The sequence below is a fragment of the Crocuta crocuta genome, unplaced genomic scaffold, assembly GCF_008692635.1.
Source record: "Crocuta crocuta isolate KB4526 unplaced genomic scaffold, BGI_CrCroc_1.0 scaffold248, whole genome shotgun sequence".
NCBI lineage: Eukaryota > Metazoa > Chordata > Mammalia > Carnivora > Hyaenidae > Crocuta > Crocuta crocuta.
Window position 1 is genome coordinate 4,348,636 of NW_027532409.1, and position 17,864 is coordinate 4,366,499.

The following is a 17,864-nucleotide window of genomic DNA, read 5'->3' on the forward strand; positions in this document are numbered from 1 at the left end:
AAGGATGATGAGTTCAAAAATGGAATGCAAGATGAACAGAAAGGATGAGATTAAAAACATAGAAATTAGTCAGGAAGTGAGAAGAGCCTAGACTAGGATGCTGAGGTTAGAAGGGACAGAAGAAATACTTCCAAAATAAAGTCTACTGAGTCTACTGGAGTCAGTCACTGGCTTCATATGGGGAATGACAGATAAGCAGAGATAAATCAGGAAAAATCCAAGGTCTGTGTTTATATAGCCAAAAAACAGCAGTGATACTGACATAAAGCAGTAATTTTGAGGCAACGAAGAGATTTGGTTTGGGACAGGTTTCATGGCGACTGTACTCTTCAGGGCACTCTTCAAGATTGGTAACCGGAAATACCATTTGTGGAGGTGCCAGCAGAGACAGGACAGCTGCAGATAAAACCGATGAGCCACCTAGATAACCAGTGAGTAGGCTTCCCAGAAGCATCCCAGGGTTCACTCCTCATTCAGAGCATATATCCAATACTCACTGCCCATTATACACTCATAGGAATGTCCTACCCAGGCTAGGATTGCAACAAACTGACTTTTGTAGGATACACAGTTCCCAATAAGAAATGCTCTCCCCATATCCTTCTTACACTTGCAGGCACACATCAAGGCTCAGTTCTTTCATAAAGCTTTTCAGTCCATCCCACCTCTCATATGGTCTTCCCTCTGAACTTTTATTTATAGTACTCACTGTCTGTGTAAGTACAGGCTTAAACAGCTGCATGTCCATTTTTCTGATTTTCTAGCTATTAGCCAAACCTCCAGAAGTGCACTGGAAGCCCAGCTAGCACAGTGAACAGGACTACACTAAAGCATGCAGGCTTCTAAAAATGGACTGAATGACTGAAGCCCATGAGGAAGAGAAATAAATCCAATTTTACTGTGCCTGTCCCAGCTTATGAACAGATCACTGAAAAGATTCTGGAATCTTGGTAAGGGCTGATCTACGTACAAATCTGCAAGTAGTCTTGCCTACCACTTTATTAAGAAGACCAAGAGGAGCCAACCCAGACTGACTTGACATTCTCCTTCCTGCTTTAATGTTTACTGGGTCTTCATCCACACTTAGCTTTCCATAGGCTCCATCTTTCCATTTGTACTGTGATTATAACCTTCCCCATCGAACTCTTCCCTTCAATCCATAAATGTGCCTAAATTACCTTCCTTCCTTTCTTCCACTCTCCTCACTTCCCAGCCCATGGAAACTCACTCAGCAATCTCTACTACTTTTCTAAGGTTCTGACCTGTCTCCATCCCTTCACTACGAAAATGATTACAAAAGAAATCTTCTCTTGCTGCCTTCTTAACCTGCCTTCTGTATCTGGCTTTTGGTGAAACTTCTTCACCCATCCTGTAAAAGTCAGGTTCAGTGTCATCTTGTCTAGAAATCCTTGATTTCCCTTTATCTGGAAATATTCACATCCTCCTTCCAGCATTTTATTGTACCTCTTCTCTTACAGCACTTTTCCTCCACCTAATATCATAGCTACTGTGCTCATCTCCTATCTTCCCTTTTGGACAAGACGCTTTTTGAGGATGGTGATTTGAACCTGATTTATCTTTACAATCCTATTATAAGTTCAGAAGAGGGAGCTCATAAATCTTGACTGAATGAACTTCTAATATGTACTATAAATGTAACAGAGTCTAGACTACTGAGCTAAGAAGCAGGAGACCACAGGCAGATCCCTTCTTGGGGCTCAGGCACCAAAGTGAAGAGGTGAGTAAGGCTCTCCAAGATCCTTTCTAGCTCTAACATGGTATGACTTCAATTGATGCGAACTAGCACAGAAAAAGGAGGACCCAAACTCTCAGCCCCATGTTCCTGGCTTCTTTTGGTCCTCAAAACAAGTTTTTTCCTTTCCATTTTATTTCTAGAGAAAAAGTATCCTGAGAGGTTGCATCACTTAATGCTGAACAGCTGGGGAGAAGAAACTACAGGGACCACAGCTAACCCCGTCGTAATTCCTAGGCACAATCCCTGCGCAGTCACTTTCATACCATGTTAGGGTGGCTTCAGCAGCATCCTTTACCCTCATAGATGCAGGGTTTGGCTCCTTATCTCCTTTGTACTTGACCTCTTGCTCACTGTTCTTGGACTTACTTCCTGAAATTCCCAGTTCCACAATCTCCAATACTTCCTTAAGACAATCCTAGAAGCAGGAAAGGCAGATAAGTTTTTGTAATACACCTGAGAAGACAGGGAAATACATCACAATACTAATCGTGGTGGTACTTTGCTGACAGGCTCCAGTTTCTTTCTCACTTTCATAGGTGGATATTAATTTCACAGTAATAAACTTTGCCCCCCCCTCAAATTTCTCTTTAAAGAACTGAATTTGACTGTTCAGAGTTAGATAGTAAGAAATAATAAATTCAATACAATTTTATCAGTCACATTCTTATAAAATTACCAGACTATAAAATTAAGAAAGCCCAAGTTAAAGAGACAGAACAGTAATTCAGTTAAACCTAGGGTGGTCTAGATTATTAGATTATCCAAAGGGGAATTCATCAGTTACTGACATTTTTAAGCAATTCCTGGTATCATAATTTTAGAAGCCATAATGAAAATAACTAAGATTTGGGGTGCCTGTGTGGCTCAGTAGGTTGAGCAGCTGACTTCAGCTCAGGTCATGATCTCATGGTTCATGAGTTCGAGCCCTGCATCAGGCTTACTGCTGTCAGCGCAAAGCCTGTTTCAGGTCCTCTGTCCCACTCTCTCTCTGCACCCACTCACACTCTGTCTTACAAAAATAATTAGTTAGTTAAATAAAAATAACTAAGATTATTCAACAGTTATTATTTTTAAAACTATATATGTAAAGCTCTCCAAAAATACTCAGTGAGACTGGTATCTCTTATTTATACTATGAATTCTTGATAACTGCCAGTCTCCCTGTAAGGAAAATATTACATGGAACAATAGCAAGGAAAATCAGCCTAGATATCTGTGCCTACCTGATAATGGAAAACATGTGTGAAATGAATTTTTTTAAGTAGGCTTCATGCCCAGCTTAGAGCCCAACATGAGGCTTGAACTCAAGACCCTGAGATCAAGACCTGAGCTGAGTTCAAGTGTCGGGACACTTAACTGACTAAGCCATCTAGGCGCCTGAAATGAAATGTTTATGTACAGGCAAATTTATGGCAATTTATGTTCTAGTTTTGCAGCCTGGCTACCAACTGTCCTTCAGAGTTTGGCAACAGGTGACCAGAGTGCCTACTGACCATCTTGAGGTTACCACATCCTTTTAAGAAGTCGTATTCTTGATACTTCAGATAAATTAGTCAAGATTCCAACTTTCTTTTCTTTTCATTTGAGAGAGACAGAAAGAAAGTGCATGTGCACATGAGTAGGGGAAAGGCAGAGAGAGAAAAGGCTGCATCTTTTTTTAATGTTTGCTTATTTTGTAATTTATCAAGTTAACTAACATACAGTGTATACAGTGTAGTCTTGGCTTCAGCAGATTCCTGTGATTCATCACTTACATACAATACCTAGTGCTTATCCCAACAAGTGCTCTCCTCAATGTCCATCACCCATTTCCCCGCCCTCCCAACCCTCCACCCCCAAAAGCCCTCAGAGTTTGTGCTCTGTATTTAAGAGCCTCTTATGGTATGCCTCCCTCTCTGTTTGTAACTTTTACCCCCTTCCCTTCTCCTATGGTCTTCTGTTAAGTTTTTCAAATGCCACATATGAGTGAAAACATATGATATCTTTCTCTGATTGGCTTATTTCACTTAGCATAATACCCTCCAGTTCCATCCACATTATTGCAAATGGCAGGATTTCATTCCTTTTCATCACCAAGTAGTATGCCATTGTATATATATATATATATACCACATCTTTTTTATCCATTCATCAGTTTATGGACTGTTGGGTTCCTTCCATAATATAGCCATTGTTGATAGCACTGCTATAAACACTGGGGTACATGTACCCCTTCGAATCAGCACTCCAGTATCCTTTGGATAAATTCCTAGTAGTGCTACTGCTGGGTTGTAGGGTAGTCCTATTTTTAATTTTTTGAGGAACCTCCAGACTGTTTTCCAGAGTGGCTGCATTCCAGTTTGCATTCCCAAGAATGCAAAAAAGTTCCCCTTTCTCCACATCCTCGTCAACAGCTATTGTTTCCTGAGTTGTTAACGTTAGCCACTCTGACAAGTATGAGGTGGTATCAATGGTTTTGATTTGTATTTCCCTGATGGTGAGCAATGTTAAGCATCTCTTCACGTGTCTGTTAGCCATCTGGATGTCTTCTTTAGGAAAGTGTCTATTCATGTCTTCCGCCCATTTCTTCACTGGATTATTTGTTTCTTAGGTGTTGAGTTTGTAAGTTCTTTATAGATTTTGGATACTAACCCCTTATCTGACATGTCATTTGCAAATATCTTCTCTTATTCCACTAGCTGCCTTTTAGTTTTGTTGATTGTTTCCTTTGCTATGCAGAAACTTTTATCTTGATGAGATGCAAATAGTTCATTTTTGCTTTTATTTCCCCTGCCTTTGGAGACATGTCAAGTAAGAAGTTGCTGCAGCCAAGATCAAAGAGGTAAAAGCTACATCTTTCAAAAGAACTTTTCAGGGCGCCTGGATGGCTCAGTCAGTTAAGTGTACGACTTCGGCTCAGGTCATGATCTCACAGGTTCTGAGTTCAAGCCCTGCATTGGGTTCTGTGCTGACACCTCAGAGCGTGGAGCCTGCTTCTGTGTCTCCCTCTCTCTATGCTTGTGCTCTGTCTCTCAACAATAAATAAATGTTAAAAAAAAACAACAAACTGTTCTATGGGTTAATTTGCAACGAAATACAAGCATGATGACAATCTTTGAGTTGTGTTCAAAAGAAAAAGTGTTCTACTGAAATATATCAACTATATTCAGTTTAAAGATTCTCTTTTAAGAGGGATTTTCCCAGCAGACGTTTTTGTTTCTTCTTCCTATTTTAAGATCTAGTAAACTTGGGGTGCCTGGGTGGCTCAGTCAGTTAAGTGTCCGGCTCATGTTCTTATGGTCATGAGATCAAGCCCTGCATTACGCTCAGTGCTAGGTTAAGATTCTATTTCCCTCTCCCATTCCCCCTCCCGGCTCATCTGCAAGCAGTACATATGCATATGCTCTTTCAAAAAAAAAAAAAAAAAGAAGAAGAAGAAGAAGAAGATCTAGTGAACTAACCTTTTCATCAAGCATATCAGGGTGCTCTGTCAGCCAGACACAGAGACACTGAAAAGCTGCAACTATCATAGAGTGCAGATCCCGGGAGTGAAGGGGAGCGGGTCGACTGCACTGGTACACAATGTAGCTGCACACAGAGCTGATGGCTCGCTTCCGGTCTCCAGAGTCCACCATCACCTTCACCTGAGCATATTCACATGGGGAGCACAGTTAGTCAGGACCCAGTGTACCAATTTCAAAGTATCTGCACTGTAGCCCTGCCTTTCTGACATTGTGATATACCATAGAAAGCCTTGCTTATTAAAACAGTATTTATACAGAGGAACAGAATATTTCAGATACATCATATAATGCTCTATAAAATCAGAGGGCATTTTTCAAACCCTAAAACAGTATTTCATTTTAGCATATTTTTTCACTGCCTAAAACCTAAACTCCTGGGGTGCACCTATCCACCACTGTCACATATCAGAAGAATAGCTGGCAATGGAATGTGTGCAAATTTCTGAAGCCCCTAACTCAACCCGACAGTGATGCTCTATGGCTATGAAGTTCTATGTACCTGCTCAAATGTACAATTAACATACAGGGAACTACACATATTTAATGTGAAAAATTTGATAAATTTTGGCCAAAATAAACACCTGTGAACGATCACCACGATCAAAGTAGTGGACATATCAATCGCCCCCCAAAATATCCTCATGTACCTTACTAATCCTTTCTTCCACTCCTTTATGTCCCTTCCCCAGGTTACTATTGATCTACCTCCTGTCACTACAGGTTAAACTGCATTTTCTAGAGTTTTATACAAATAAAATCATACAGTATTATACTCTCTTTTTGAGAGGAAGGGGTCTGTCTTCTTTTACTCAGTATAAATATTTTGATATTTATGTACATTTTTACATGTATTTATTAAAATTAGATGACCCTACAGTGGCATAAAATGTCATGCTGAAAATTTAAGAATATTAGAGAGCAAATACAAATCAGCAGGCATCCTATTATCATGTGCAAATTAATCGGATGTACTGAAAGGTTTCCTGTAAATTAACAGCAAAAATATAATTCACTCTTTGAACTTATTAAAAAAGTAAAGTTCACTTTGTAAACTTTCATTTCAAGGCTCATTTTTGCACGCTCTGGACATAAACTACGTTTGCATATAACCACCACTGTAATCCCTCAAGGAGTTGGGAGATACAGGAGAAAGTGATGGTCCAACGCTGTCAGGCTAAACTAAAACGACTGTCCTCCTCACCTTTGCCAGGCCAGAGAGGAGCTCTAGAGCTGCCAGGGATATGCTCATGTCTTGCCGCCACTGGGAGTTGAGTCTTTGGGTGACAAGATGAATGCTGCGGATCAGGAGCCCAGCGGCTGAATCTGTATTAAGAGCTAGGATATAACCCCAATGCCACATCCCACAGGGAGGGAAAACAACTAAGCATTAGTAACAAGAAGCACAGCATTCCACCAGGCACAGACCACAGCAGCCACAGTGAGCACAATGGGCACCCACACAGTGCTACGCTCCCCACCCCACTGGCCTGAGCACCAAGCCTTACTCGACGACAGTGCACAGGGCACACACACTGGACCAAAGCAGCTTCTAGCTCCCAGCTCAGCTACTTTTACACAGACATCCACTGGGATCTGGCAGTTCAATACCATTCTTATAATAATGTAAATTTTAAAATCCCTTAACTCAGAGAGAGTTACATTAAAAAAAAAACAATGAAAGGACTATCATTTCCTTAGAATTTTACAGAAAAAAAGAATTCAGACTTTAGAATCTCCTCAGATGCCAGGAATATCCTAAAGCATCTGCTGAAATTCAAGGTTTAAACTATCAAAAGTCACGTGCAATGCCTTTCTAAACACAATTTTAACATTTAATTCTCTAAGACCACTTTAGTACTTCTAAAAAAAAAAAAATTAACCAAGTCACCATGTTTTTATTTGGCCTCCAGTTCTACATTTAAAAGTAATTACTGGGGTGCCTGGGTGGCTCAGTCAGTTAAGTGTCCGACTTCGGCTCAGGTCACGATCTCTTGGTTCTTGAGTTCAAGCCTCAATTGGGGCTCTCAGCTGTCAACATAGAAACCCCTTTGGATCCTCTGTCGCTCTTTCTCTCTGGCCCTCCCCCACTTGTTCTCTCCCTCAAAATAAATAAATAAATAAAACTTAAAAAAAATTAAAGTAATTACTATTTAGCTAATAATAAATTAGGACAAATTAAAGTGAATTTTATTATAAAAGAAGCTTTAGGGACATTATACCTGTCGATCCTATCAGAAAGAGGGCAGTGACAACAGAAAAAGGAATGATCATTAAAGAGAGACATTCATGCGACACTAACACAAATCTGGATTTCTTAGTAAAAACTACAACATTACAAGCAGAACTCACTAACACCAGTTCAAAATGCTGAAACAAACAATAATCACTTCCAACATTTATATTAGAACACATACAATAATTCAGAAAACTCTTTAGTTTAAAAGTGCTTTAGAAAGCATGAAAAACAATTTTCACCTATAGTATACTTAAATCCATGAACATAATAAGATAACAACTTTAAATAACATCTTTATAAATGCTGTATTTAAATTTGTTGAATAACTTCATAATGACCTGATGTATTTGACATGCTCAAGGATACTTAAAACATGCCTTAAATCATTCTCCAGATGATTAAAAAATTAAATTCACGTCTAAGGATCTAGATTTCATTCCAGTCAAGTCAGACTGGCACTCAGAGATTCAATACAATATGAATAATTATGTATAAAAACACAAAGGCATCCACAATTCACAGAACCCATAAAGTAACTGCCAAGGTTAAAGAATATTATTGAATAGAATGCTCAGCTAGCAAATGTTTCCTTACTCTTGCTTAAAATATGTGACCGAAAAATCTAATCAGTTATAGTAAGATATATAGGTTTTAAACAGAAAGGCACTCTCCTCCGGGTTCCCATCTAATGTTTATTTCATCACTCCCCTTTTCACATGGCAATAATTGATGTGCTCGCTGACTGGCATTAGAGCCTGAGGGAGAGCACATCCTATTTGATTTCATATTACCAACACCTGGTACAGAATCCAGAAATGTTTCCTGACAACCCACCATAATCATTTACAAAATCTAATAAACTACCCAAAACTAGCTACTAAAAGCTATAGAGCTAATTTTAAAAGATATGCTTTCTTTTTAAAAATCTTTTAGGGGCACCTGGGTGGCTCAGGCAGTGGAGCATCCAACTCTTGATTTCAGCTCAGGTCATGATCCCAGGGTCATGGGATCAAGCCCCACATCAGGCTTCGCAGTGAGCATGGAGCCTGTTTAAATTTCTCTCTCTCCCTTGGCCCCTCTCCCCCTCACACACACACACTCTCTCTCTCTAAAATAAAATTTAAAAATAAAATAAAATAATAAAGAACTCTTAGACTAATAGTCTATTATACTTAATACATAAAAAATCATGAACATTAAAATTTTGTTTAAAAAGATTTTGGTTTTTATATATCTGGGCATTAAAAGTTATTCAATAAAATTTGGATTTCAAAAAAACCAAACATGGCTTACCATAATCCCTTAGGAGGGCCTGAGCAGGTCTTTCACTGTCAGGAGTTGTGGGCTCTGTGCTTCCACCACTTGCTGAACTAATACCACTATTAGTGCGACTATGACTCTTCAGGTTATTTTCTCCACCACCCTAGTCAAATAAAAATGAGTCAAATATTTGAGGTCTACATCCAAAGTTGACAAGTTGACAGTCATGAAAAGCCATGTTGATAAAATGGAACAGCATTTAAGTAGCAAAAACTGATAAAAACTGACAAGGGATTAAAACTATTGTGTTTTTGCAAAGACATCATCTACTGAAGGGTATGAACGGTTTGATGATTATGGCTGCTCATTCTGGAGTCTTCTTTGCTGCTGTTTACAAAGGGTCAGCTCAGGACCTTTCTCATCTTCTCTAGATTTTTACTAGCTAATAACTCTGGATCCTTAAAAAAAAAAACAAAAAAAAACCTAGTGCCTCCTAAGCAAAATCTCAGAACAGGTATACAATCTTAAAAAAACAAAACACGAATAAACAACAGTAACTTTCAAATGTAGTTACATCATAGAACACAAACAATGAAATATTACGGTTAGTACTTCTACATGCACAGAGACTCTCATTTTCCCCCAGATAAGCAAAATTCATTATATCCAGATCAGTTGGTTATTATTAGCTACCTTGTGGGATATGAATATAATTTCCTTAATAATAATTTGATCACCCATCCTACATATACCCAACTCATTCCAGTATACTCTATTAATCCCTCTACTCTCCTGTCTCTACTCCAGATATGGGGATCACATATCCTGAAGCCAGAAGTAGGGGGCAGTGGGAGTCTCTGGGAAACTTTTTAAATTTGGAAGTATTGGTGCTTTGGGGGTCCTTCAAACTTTGGTGTAAAAGAGCTGATGAGGGGTACCTGGGTGGCTCACTCAGTTAAGTGTCCATTTCTTAATTCTGGCTCAGGTCACCAACTCACTGTCTTTAGGCTCACAGCACAGAGTGTATTTGGGAGTCTCTCTCCCACTCTCTGGCCCTCCCCTGCTCACTTGTGCCACCCTCTCTCTCTCTCAAAATAAATAAACTTACAAAAAAAAAGAGCTGGTGAGATGGAAAAGAACAAACTCAATACTTGTTTCCAGCCAGCATTAGATCTACTAGGCATAGAAAGAACAAGAGAATAGGGGGCTTATCCAAGATTATTCAAGCCAGTTCACCAGCAAAGCAAAAGAAGTCAAGAGCTTCAAGTAGACACTGTCCAGGAATAAAGACTGTGACTATCTGAAATTTCTCTCATGCAGAATCTCTCAGGGACCTAATGGTTGAGGAAGCACTAAAAGGTAAAAAACCTCAAAATACATATTTTAAAATAGGATCCTTCAGAATCAATGAGCTGAATTTACAAATGTCTTTAAAAATCACAAAGAAAGACATTTTGGAATGCAATTTACATAAAATCAGATGTTGATATTCTCAGATGGATTACACGTGGTATGCTTCTTACCATCTCCATTTGGCAACCAATGGCTTCTAAAAGTGCTGAATCTTGAACAATATTTAACATTGCCCCTATAACAGAAAAAAAAAAATTCTTTTAAGTGCATTTAAATACATGACAAGAATATGATTTTAGCTATGTAAACATCTCAATTTCAAGGGTAATATAAACTAAGAAAAATATAGAATACTTTATTATTATTATTTGTTTTTATATTTTTATTTATTTTTAGGAGAGAGACAGCGTGAACAGGGGAGGGTCAGAGAGAGAGGGAGATACAGATTCTGAAATAGGCTCCAGGCTCTGAGCTGGCAGTCAGCACAGAGCCCGACGCGGGGCTCGAAACCCCGAACCGCGCGATCATGACCTAAGCAAAAGTTGGACGCTTGACCGACTAAGCCACCCAGGCGCCCCAAATATAGAATACTTTAAAACCAGATTCTGTTCTTTTAGAAATAAAAGAAAAACAACAAAATAAAAATCACAGCTATATGTTTCTGACCAGACTGCTTTTTAATTTTTTAATTTACATCCAAGTTAACATATAGTGCAATAATGATTAAAGGAGTAGATTCCAGTGATTCATCCCCTACGTATAACAACCAGTGCTCATCCCAACAAGTGTCTTCCTCAAGTCCCCTTGCCCATTTAGCCCATCTCTCCACCTATAACCCCTCCAGCAACCCTCAGTTTGTTTTCTATATTTAAGAGTCTCTTATGTTTTGTCCCCCTCCCTATTTTTATGGGTTTTTTTGCTTCCCTCTCCCTGTGTTCATCTGTTTTGTATCTTAGATTCCACATAGGAGTGAAGTGAAGTCATATATTTGTCTTTCTCTGACTGGCTAATTTTGCTTAGCATAATACCCTCTAGTTCCATGTTGTTGCAAATAGCAAGTGTTCATTCTTTTTGATTGCCAAGCAATACTCCATTGTGTGTGTGTGTGTGTGTGTGTGTGTGTGTATGTATGTATGTATATACATATATACATATACCAAACTGCCTTTTTTAGAAAGATTAAAGCCACTTGGTTCAGGGCTTGACCATGGCTACACATTCTGAAGGCAAGCTGCATGTATTTACTATCAGAGAACCTACAGCTCTAGAAAAGCTAGGACAGAAACAAGATGGTGAGCCTAACACACTGCTGCTCATACCAGTGCAAGAGTTCTCTTGTCCCCATGGATAGAGGGAGGACAGACAGAGTTTTGCCAATCTATGGCAAGAGTGACAATGGACTCTTCCTTGAAATATACATAGGGAGCTCTTCAGAACAAGGGTTGGTTAAGGCAAAACTAAATATCAACTCTGAAGAAAATGCTCTGATTTCAAGTGATATGTTATTTGAATAACCTAAAATAGTACAACTTGGAGGCCCTCTCATAGAGATTTAACCTCTGTTCTTTCAACACTTTTCCAAAAGGAAACAGTTTATTCTTTCCTATTTATTCCACTTTCTCACTGCAAGACATACTACACATCCTGAACACTCACTCCAATTACTACTGCAATCACCAATTCTTTGGTCATGACACTTCCTCTCCTGAAATGAAATCCTAACCGCATTTCTGCCTATTTAAATTCTGCCCTACAAGATCAAATTTAACTCCCACTTTCCCCTCTGAAGTCTTCCTTGCTCTTTTGATTTCTTCGCTCAACACTGAAGACACTGAACAAGACACGTAATCAGCTCTGCCTTCTATTATCTGACACTTTGTGAGGGTATTCTAATTTCTGCAATAAGACTTGCTCAAGAATAAAAGCCATGCCATCAGTTCTTTAGTATTGTTCTCAGAATTCCTGTTCTTAGGACCATGCTCTTGGCTTTGATGAAAGACAGAGACAGCTGTAGTAATCAAGTTGGAAAATAATGAGCACTTATAATATGTCAGTGGCCATAATGATGAGAGGCCATTTAAAAGAGAATCAGTATGATAAGTGAACCAAAAGAAAACATTAAGGAAAAAGGAAGGAAGCACAGCAACAACTACTCCTCAGTTTCTTCCTGGCAGGGTTCTTACATGGCTTCCAGAATTACACCCAACTCCACATAGACATAATGGGTAAGAGGAAGAGGAAAACACAGATGTAAGAAGGGCGGGAAGGGAAGAGAAGAGAAACAAGGGAGGAAGGTGGGAAAAGGAGAGCGGTGGAGAGAGGAAAGGCAAGAGAGAAAGAGAAAAATAACACCAATAAAACTAAGCAAAAATGACCCACTAAGACAACTGTAATCCTTTCCCCTTCCCTCATCTCTCTCCTTTAAACGTTTTCACAAATAAAAGCAAACAATTCCAACTCTGATTCAGAACAAGTATTCAGAAGAGCTGTATTAGGCTTAGCTTCCTATCACTGACCCCTGCAATCTCAGCATGACTGGGTTCACTTAAAAAATTTTTGTGAACACAAACCTAGTATCATTTGAGTGTTGTTGGGGTCCGTTTCCGTTTGCAAGGCACCTATTAGTATATTCACAAGTCTCAACTTCAGGGACAAAAAAGTTATTGGTTTATCATATGAAGAGCTGTCATCGTTACTAAACTTTCCTTCCAGGACCACCTATGGAAGAAAAAAATAATATTCAACATCGACTGTTGTGGTACACTATGCCCATGTGGCAACTGCTACAGTGGACAGTGGACAATGAGATCAGTCTAACAAGCAAGGCTTTCAATCTGATTAATATATGAGCTGCTGTGCTAAGTCTGACACTAACTCACACCACATGTGTTAGCAGCTGTCACTAGCCCATCACCACCTGAAATGGTAGACCAGGCATGCTGATTGACTAACAAAAATACCACCACAGACCAACTTTGTCAATTCAACTGAAATAATCTAAGTTGGGTTGTTTTTTTTTAAAGATTTCATTATTTTATTTTTTTAGGTAATCTCTTCATCCAATGTGAGGCTCTAACTCACAACCCCAGATCAAGAGATGCATGCTCCACTGACTGAGCCAATCAGGCGCCCCTGAGAAAAGTCTTAAAAAGCTCATGTTCCATTTTTAAAATACAATTTGACTTGAATAAGCACACAAAATAGAATGCAGAATATAAAAAACTTTAATAAAACATTACCTCAGATTTGACTGTGCCAAAATGATGAGGGAGGGGCAACAAAGAAAGTAGGATATTAATGGAAGATCTTCTCAATTCTGTTGGATTTACATAGCTTTTGAATTTTGAGAGTTCTCTGCCAAAAAAGAAAAAGGAAAAAAAAAGCTATTGGTATTTCCAAACCAAAGTATGTTTTTAGCTATTGCCAAATAGACATTAGGTCAATTTTTTCACAATAAAAGCACTGGGTTTGGCTTCATAAAGGATGCAGTAACTACTTTCTACTGAGTTTATTTTCTGTAGTGTGCGCGCGCACGTGTGTGTGTGTGTGTGCGTATGCCTGTGTGTGAATTTCTATGTTAAACTGTTACAGAATTAAACTAGAATCTGACTGACTGATTTTAAATGCATGACCTACTCTATAAAAGTAGGAACCTCTGGGCTGGGGTTGTTCTTAGCCCTCCAGACCAGGCCAAAAAGAATTCAACATGCCCACGGACAAATTAGAACTGAATGAATTCAGGGATGAGGTGTATGTGGATGTTCTGTGCCCATGTAATGTGACCTGAGTTCCTTTGGGCTATGAAGACAACAACAAAGGATAAATTAGGAAACTGGGGAGGAAGCACCAAAACAAACCAGGTCAAACCCAACAAGTGACATGATAGTACAGAATGATAGCTTACCTGTCAGGCAAAATGGTTTCAAGAGCTGAAATAAAGTAAGGAACCACAACATCAATCCCTTTCAAGTCACAGCAGAACAAAGGAGGGGAGTTTAGAATAACGCTGGCCAAGACAGGATGGCACACATAATCATTTATCTGCAAACCTTGAATTAAAAGCATGTAAAATCTAGGAAAGCAAGAAAAAAATTTTAAACAAACTGCTGATCAATTATATTCATAATTATTAATATTTTCTACATAGTCATCTGAAAGTCTATTTCTACTCTTCACTACTGCTATCCTTAAAAGGTATTACTGGAGTTAGAACAATTCAAAAGCAAATATACTAAGAACCAAAATATCTTTCCTAATGAAAAAAAAAATTCATGTCTCTTACACCTTCTTGAAGTTTTAAGCCTTGCAACTCAAAGTTACGGGTGCCTGCAAATGAAGCAACCAAAATAAAACAAATGGCTACAGTAATTATTAATAAACTGGAGGAATTAGTGAACTGAATTCCATGTCAGTAAAGTTTTACATCTTCCAATTCCTAAAGAAAAAGAGAAAAGTGTGCATTGTGTCTTTCTTCCCTTCCCCATCTTTTCTGGGGGGACAATGAAAGAAAGAAACCTCCTCATTCAGCCCTTCACTCACCATGACACAGAAGGGAGTCAGGAATGACTCCTTTTAGGAATATACCTGCGTTTACCTTCTTTTAGTCCCCTCCTCTAACCCCCAATCAACCAGGTATTCAATCTTCTATAATTCAAGAGCAACTATACTGGTAAACTCTACTACCGTGAGGTACTTTTCTCCACAAAACTCTTTGGAAACAACTCTCTTATCTCCTGGTCACTACTCAACACATTTCAGTCTAGCTTCTCTCCCGAGAACTCAGTTAAAACCATACAGCGTCCCAAGTGCTAAATCCAAAAGACGTGTCTAAGTCTTAACTTACTCTGCCTTTTTAAAGTACTCAACACTTTAATATACTCCTTTCTTCTTTTCCTTCTCTGACTGCTGTAGCCGTTTCCTCTAACAGACTCTCTTACTCCGCCTGCCTCCTATGCTGGCGTCCATCAGGCTGCCAAGCTCCATCCACTCTCTAAGTTCTCTCTCGTACTAGTCTAGTTTTAAGCCACAGAATATAATCAAATCAGTCCCTAGCCCATGCCTCTCAACTGAGTCCAGATCTGTTAGCCAAGTGTGTGGATACCTAAAGGCAGGTCATATCCAATTACTCGTTACTAACAACATGTACTGATTACTCCAGTATTTCCTATGCACAGTATCTAGCACATAACAGGAACTTAATAATTTGTTGATTAATATCCCACAGCATCTCAAACTCAACAGATTCATAACTAAGTTCATCATGTGCCCTCTCACAAATCTGTCCTTTCAGTTGGTCATACGACCATCTATCCAGTCTTATGGGCCAGACAGAAAGCTCATGATCACAGCCTTCTTCTACCTTATCACTATTATTACTGTTCAGGGTATCTCCCCAACCCAGTCTCCCTCCTGAGACTATGCCCCCATCACAAGGGATGACTCCAGCACTCCATGTGACCCACCCTCACAGTTGTAGCTGACTAGACCAGAGGTAGACCCCTGATTAATCAGATCCTTTTTCCCAGGAATCTGAAATTAGGCTTCAGAGATGCTAACTGGCCCTCCTGGTCACCTAGAACAAAGCTACAAAATTTGGAAACTCAGAGGCACACTGAAACATAAGAAAATAATCTGCAGAGAAGAGAAGACAGAAGAAGTTCTGGGAAACCAAGAAGGCAGAGAAACAGGAAGAAAGTTGTTTTGTTCCTTGAACACTTTCTAGTTCTTGATCCCTGCCCTTTGTGAGGCGCTGTTGCATGTCTTGACCTTAGAATGTATTAAATGGCACAATTTCTCATAAAATGTTCCTATGTTGCTTAAATCACACTTTGATCAGCAGAGGGGTTTCTCGTTACTTAAAGCCAAGAGCCTGGGGTGTCTGGGTGGCTCTGTCAGTCAAATGTCCGACTTTAGCACATGGTTCATGAGTTCAAGCCCCACATCAGGTTCTGTACTGATAGGTGAGAGCCAGAAGCCTGCTTCAGATTCTGTGTCTCCCTCTCTCTTTGCCTCTCTCCCACTTCTACTCTGTCTCTCTCCCTCTCAAAAATACACACTAAAAAAAAAAAAAAGCCAAGAGCTATTATTAAGATACCCCTGATCAGTTCTCTGTATGTACCACCTGTTTCAGGCCTATATGATTCTGTACTTGGTTCCCTCTGATTCAGTTTAATCCTCTCTCCTGAGAATCTAGCAGGTACAAAAAGACACCTGAATGCTCTTGTTGACCACTTTAGCAGCTAGGTGAAAGAGCAGCTGAGGAAAGCAAAATAGAGTCAAGAAAAATAGGAGGCCACCACAAGTTAATTTAGGAAAAAGTGACAAGGTCTGAAGTGTCATGGTTAGGACAGAGTGGAGGGATTAGAAAGAGGGTTAAGTAGCAGAAAGGCAGGAGTTGGTTCACCATCTAAAGATACAGAGGGAGAAGAGTGTAAAAGGACTCTAAGCTTTTGGTCTGCGCAACTGAATGGCTGGCAGAGCTATTCACAAAGATGGTTGAAGTTACAGATGTAAGAGACCCTACCCAACCTGCTAACATACTCTAAATACTACCCGTCCTTGTTAAGTCTAGCACAATCATCCCATCCTCTGTAACTCTTTCCTGAACCCCTGGGGTAAGTATATACTGCTTCTTCCTCGGAATGCCCACAGCACTTTATCTCTGCCTCTCTCCTACCAACTTCCTATTACTTTTGGATCATTGTCACTTGTCTCCATGGCTTTCTTTGCTCACTTGAGAATAAGCTCTTCAGAGGCCGGATTTACAGCTAACATTTCTGGACCATCCATAATGCCTAACACTGTGCTGAAAGTTTACTTAATCAGTGTGATCCTTCCAAATCTCTCCATGATTAATCAAAGTCAAATATGATGAAATAAATAATGCTTCTAAAATAAAAAGCATCTTATCTTTACCAAATTTGATGAGGCAGGCAAAATGGAAGAATTTCAAGCAGAAGTTTCAATTACTTACAGACATTTGCAAGTTTTTCAGACCAACGTTTACTTATCAATTCAGCCTACCATGCCATGCTACAATAGTTTTCACTTTCAAAACTTTATGAATGGAAAAATAAACAAAAAAAAATTCTAAGACCTGGATAAATAAGCTGGCAGAATCTCTTCTCCAGTCTTCTTGCTACAAAAAATCCTACACAGTGTCCCACAAGCCTCAGCTCTTCCTGCTTCATAGTTATCAGGAAATTCACTTGCATCAAACATAGGATTGGAAACCATGGTGTCTGTGGACATTTGTGACCCTTTCCGTCGAAACTCCATGCTAGCTTGTGTTGTAATGGCTGAGGAGAGAAAAGGAGGGTGTTATTACAATAGTCAATATGCAAATAGGCTCATGGGACCCTGGACACAAAGATCAAGTGTTGGTGTCATTAAATAGTTATTTAAATAGAATTCAATAATGCTTGTTTGGCAACTATGTCTTAATTTTTTTTAAGGGGCTCTCTGAAATCTTCTTTGAAAATAGTAACAATTATTTTACAGTGATATTAACAGTTTAACAGATTCTACTAGAAGCATTTTTCAACTGAACTTTTGATCAGCAGAGTACATTTGTATATATCTGTACTCAGATGCTCAGATACATAATAAAGAATTTGGCTTTTCTATTAGTTATTCTGATTTTTCCTCTCCCTGTAGAATGATGCTTAAACATTATTTAAAAAAAAAAAAAAAAACAAAAACAACAAACACCCAGCTACTCCAATTTACATATTACCCCAGACAGACATTGTAATTA

General features: G+C 39.1%; 1 protein-coding gene across 2 annotated transcripts in view; it reads right to left on the reverse strand.

Annotated features, from left to right (window-relative positions):
* The window catches only part of RALGAPB (Ral GTPase activating protein non-catalytic subunit beta), an 87,689-nt gene that overhangs the window by 34,688 nt on the left and 35,137 nt on the right, over positions 1-17,864 (reverse strand). The window contains exons 10-18 of one of the 2 annotated variants that reach the window (XM_077778896.1): positions 17,205-17,406; positions 14,013-14,180; positions 13,348-13,462; positions 12,679-12,826; positions 10,279-10,343; positions 8,789-8,918; positions 6,461-6,582; positions 5,197-5,379; positions 2,020-2,171 (exon numbers count right to left, since the gene is read on the reverse strand). In XM_077778896.1, coding sequence (XP_077635022.1) covers positions 2,020-2,171; positions 5,197-5,379; positions 6,461-6,582; positions 8,789-8,918; positions 10,279-10,343; positions 12,679-12,826; positions 13,348-13,462; positions 14,013-14,180; positions 17,205-17,406 — 1,285 coding nt within the window. Of the gene's footprint in view, positions 1-2,019; positions 2,172-5,196; positions 5,380-6,460; positions 6,595-8,788; positions 8,919-10,278; positions 10,344-12,678; positions 12,827-13,347; positions 13,463-14,012; positions 14,181-17,204; positions 17,407-17,864 lie in introns of both variants that reach the window. The other variant, XM_077778895.1, reaches the window with a different exon arrangement.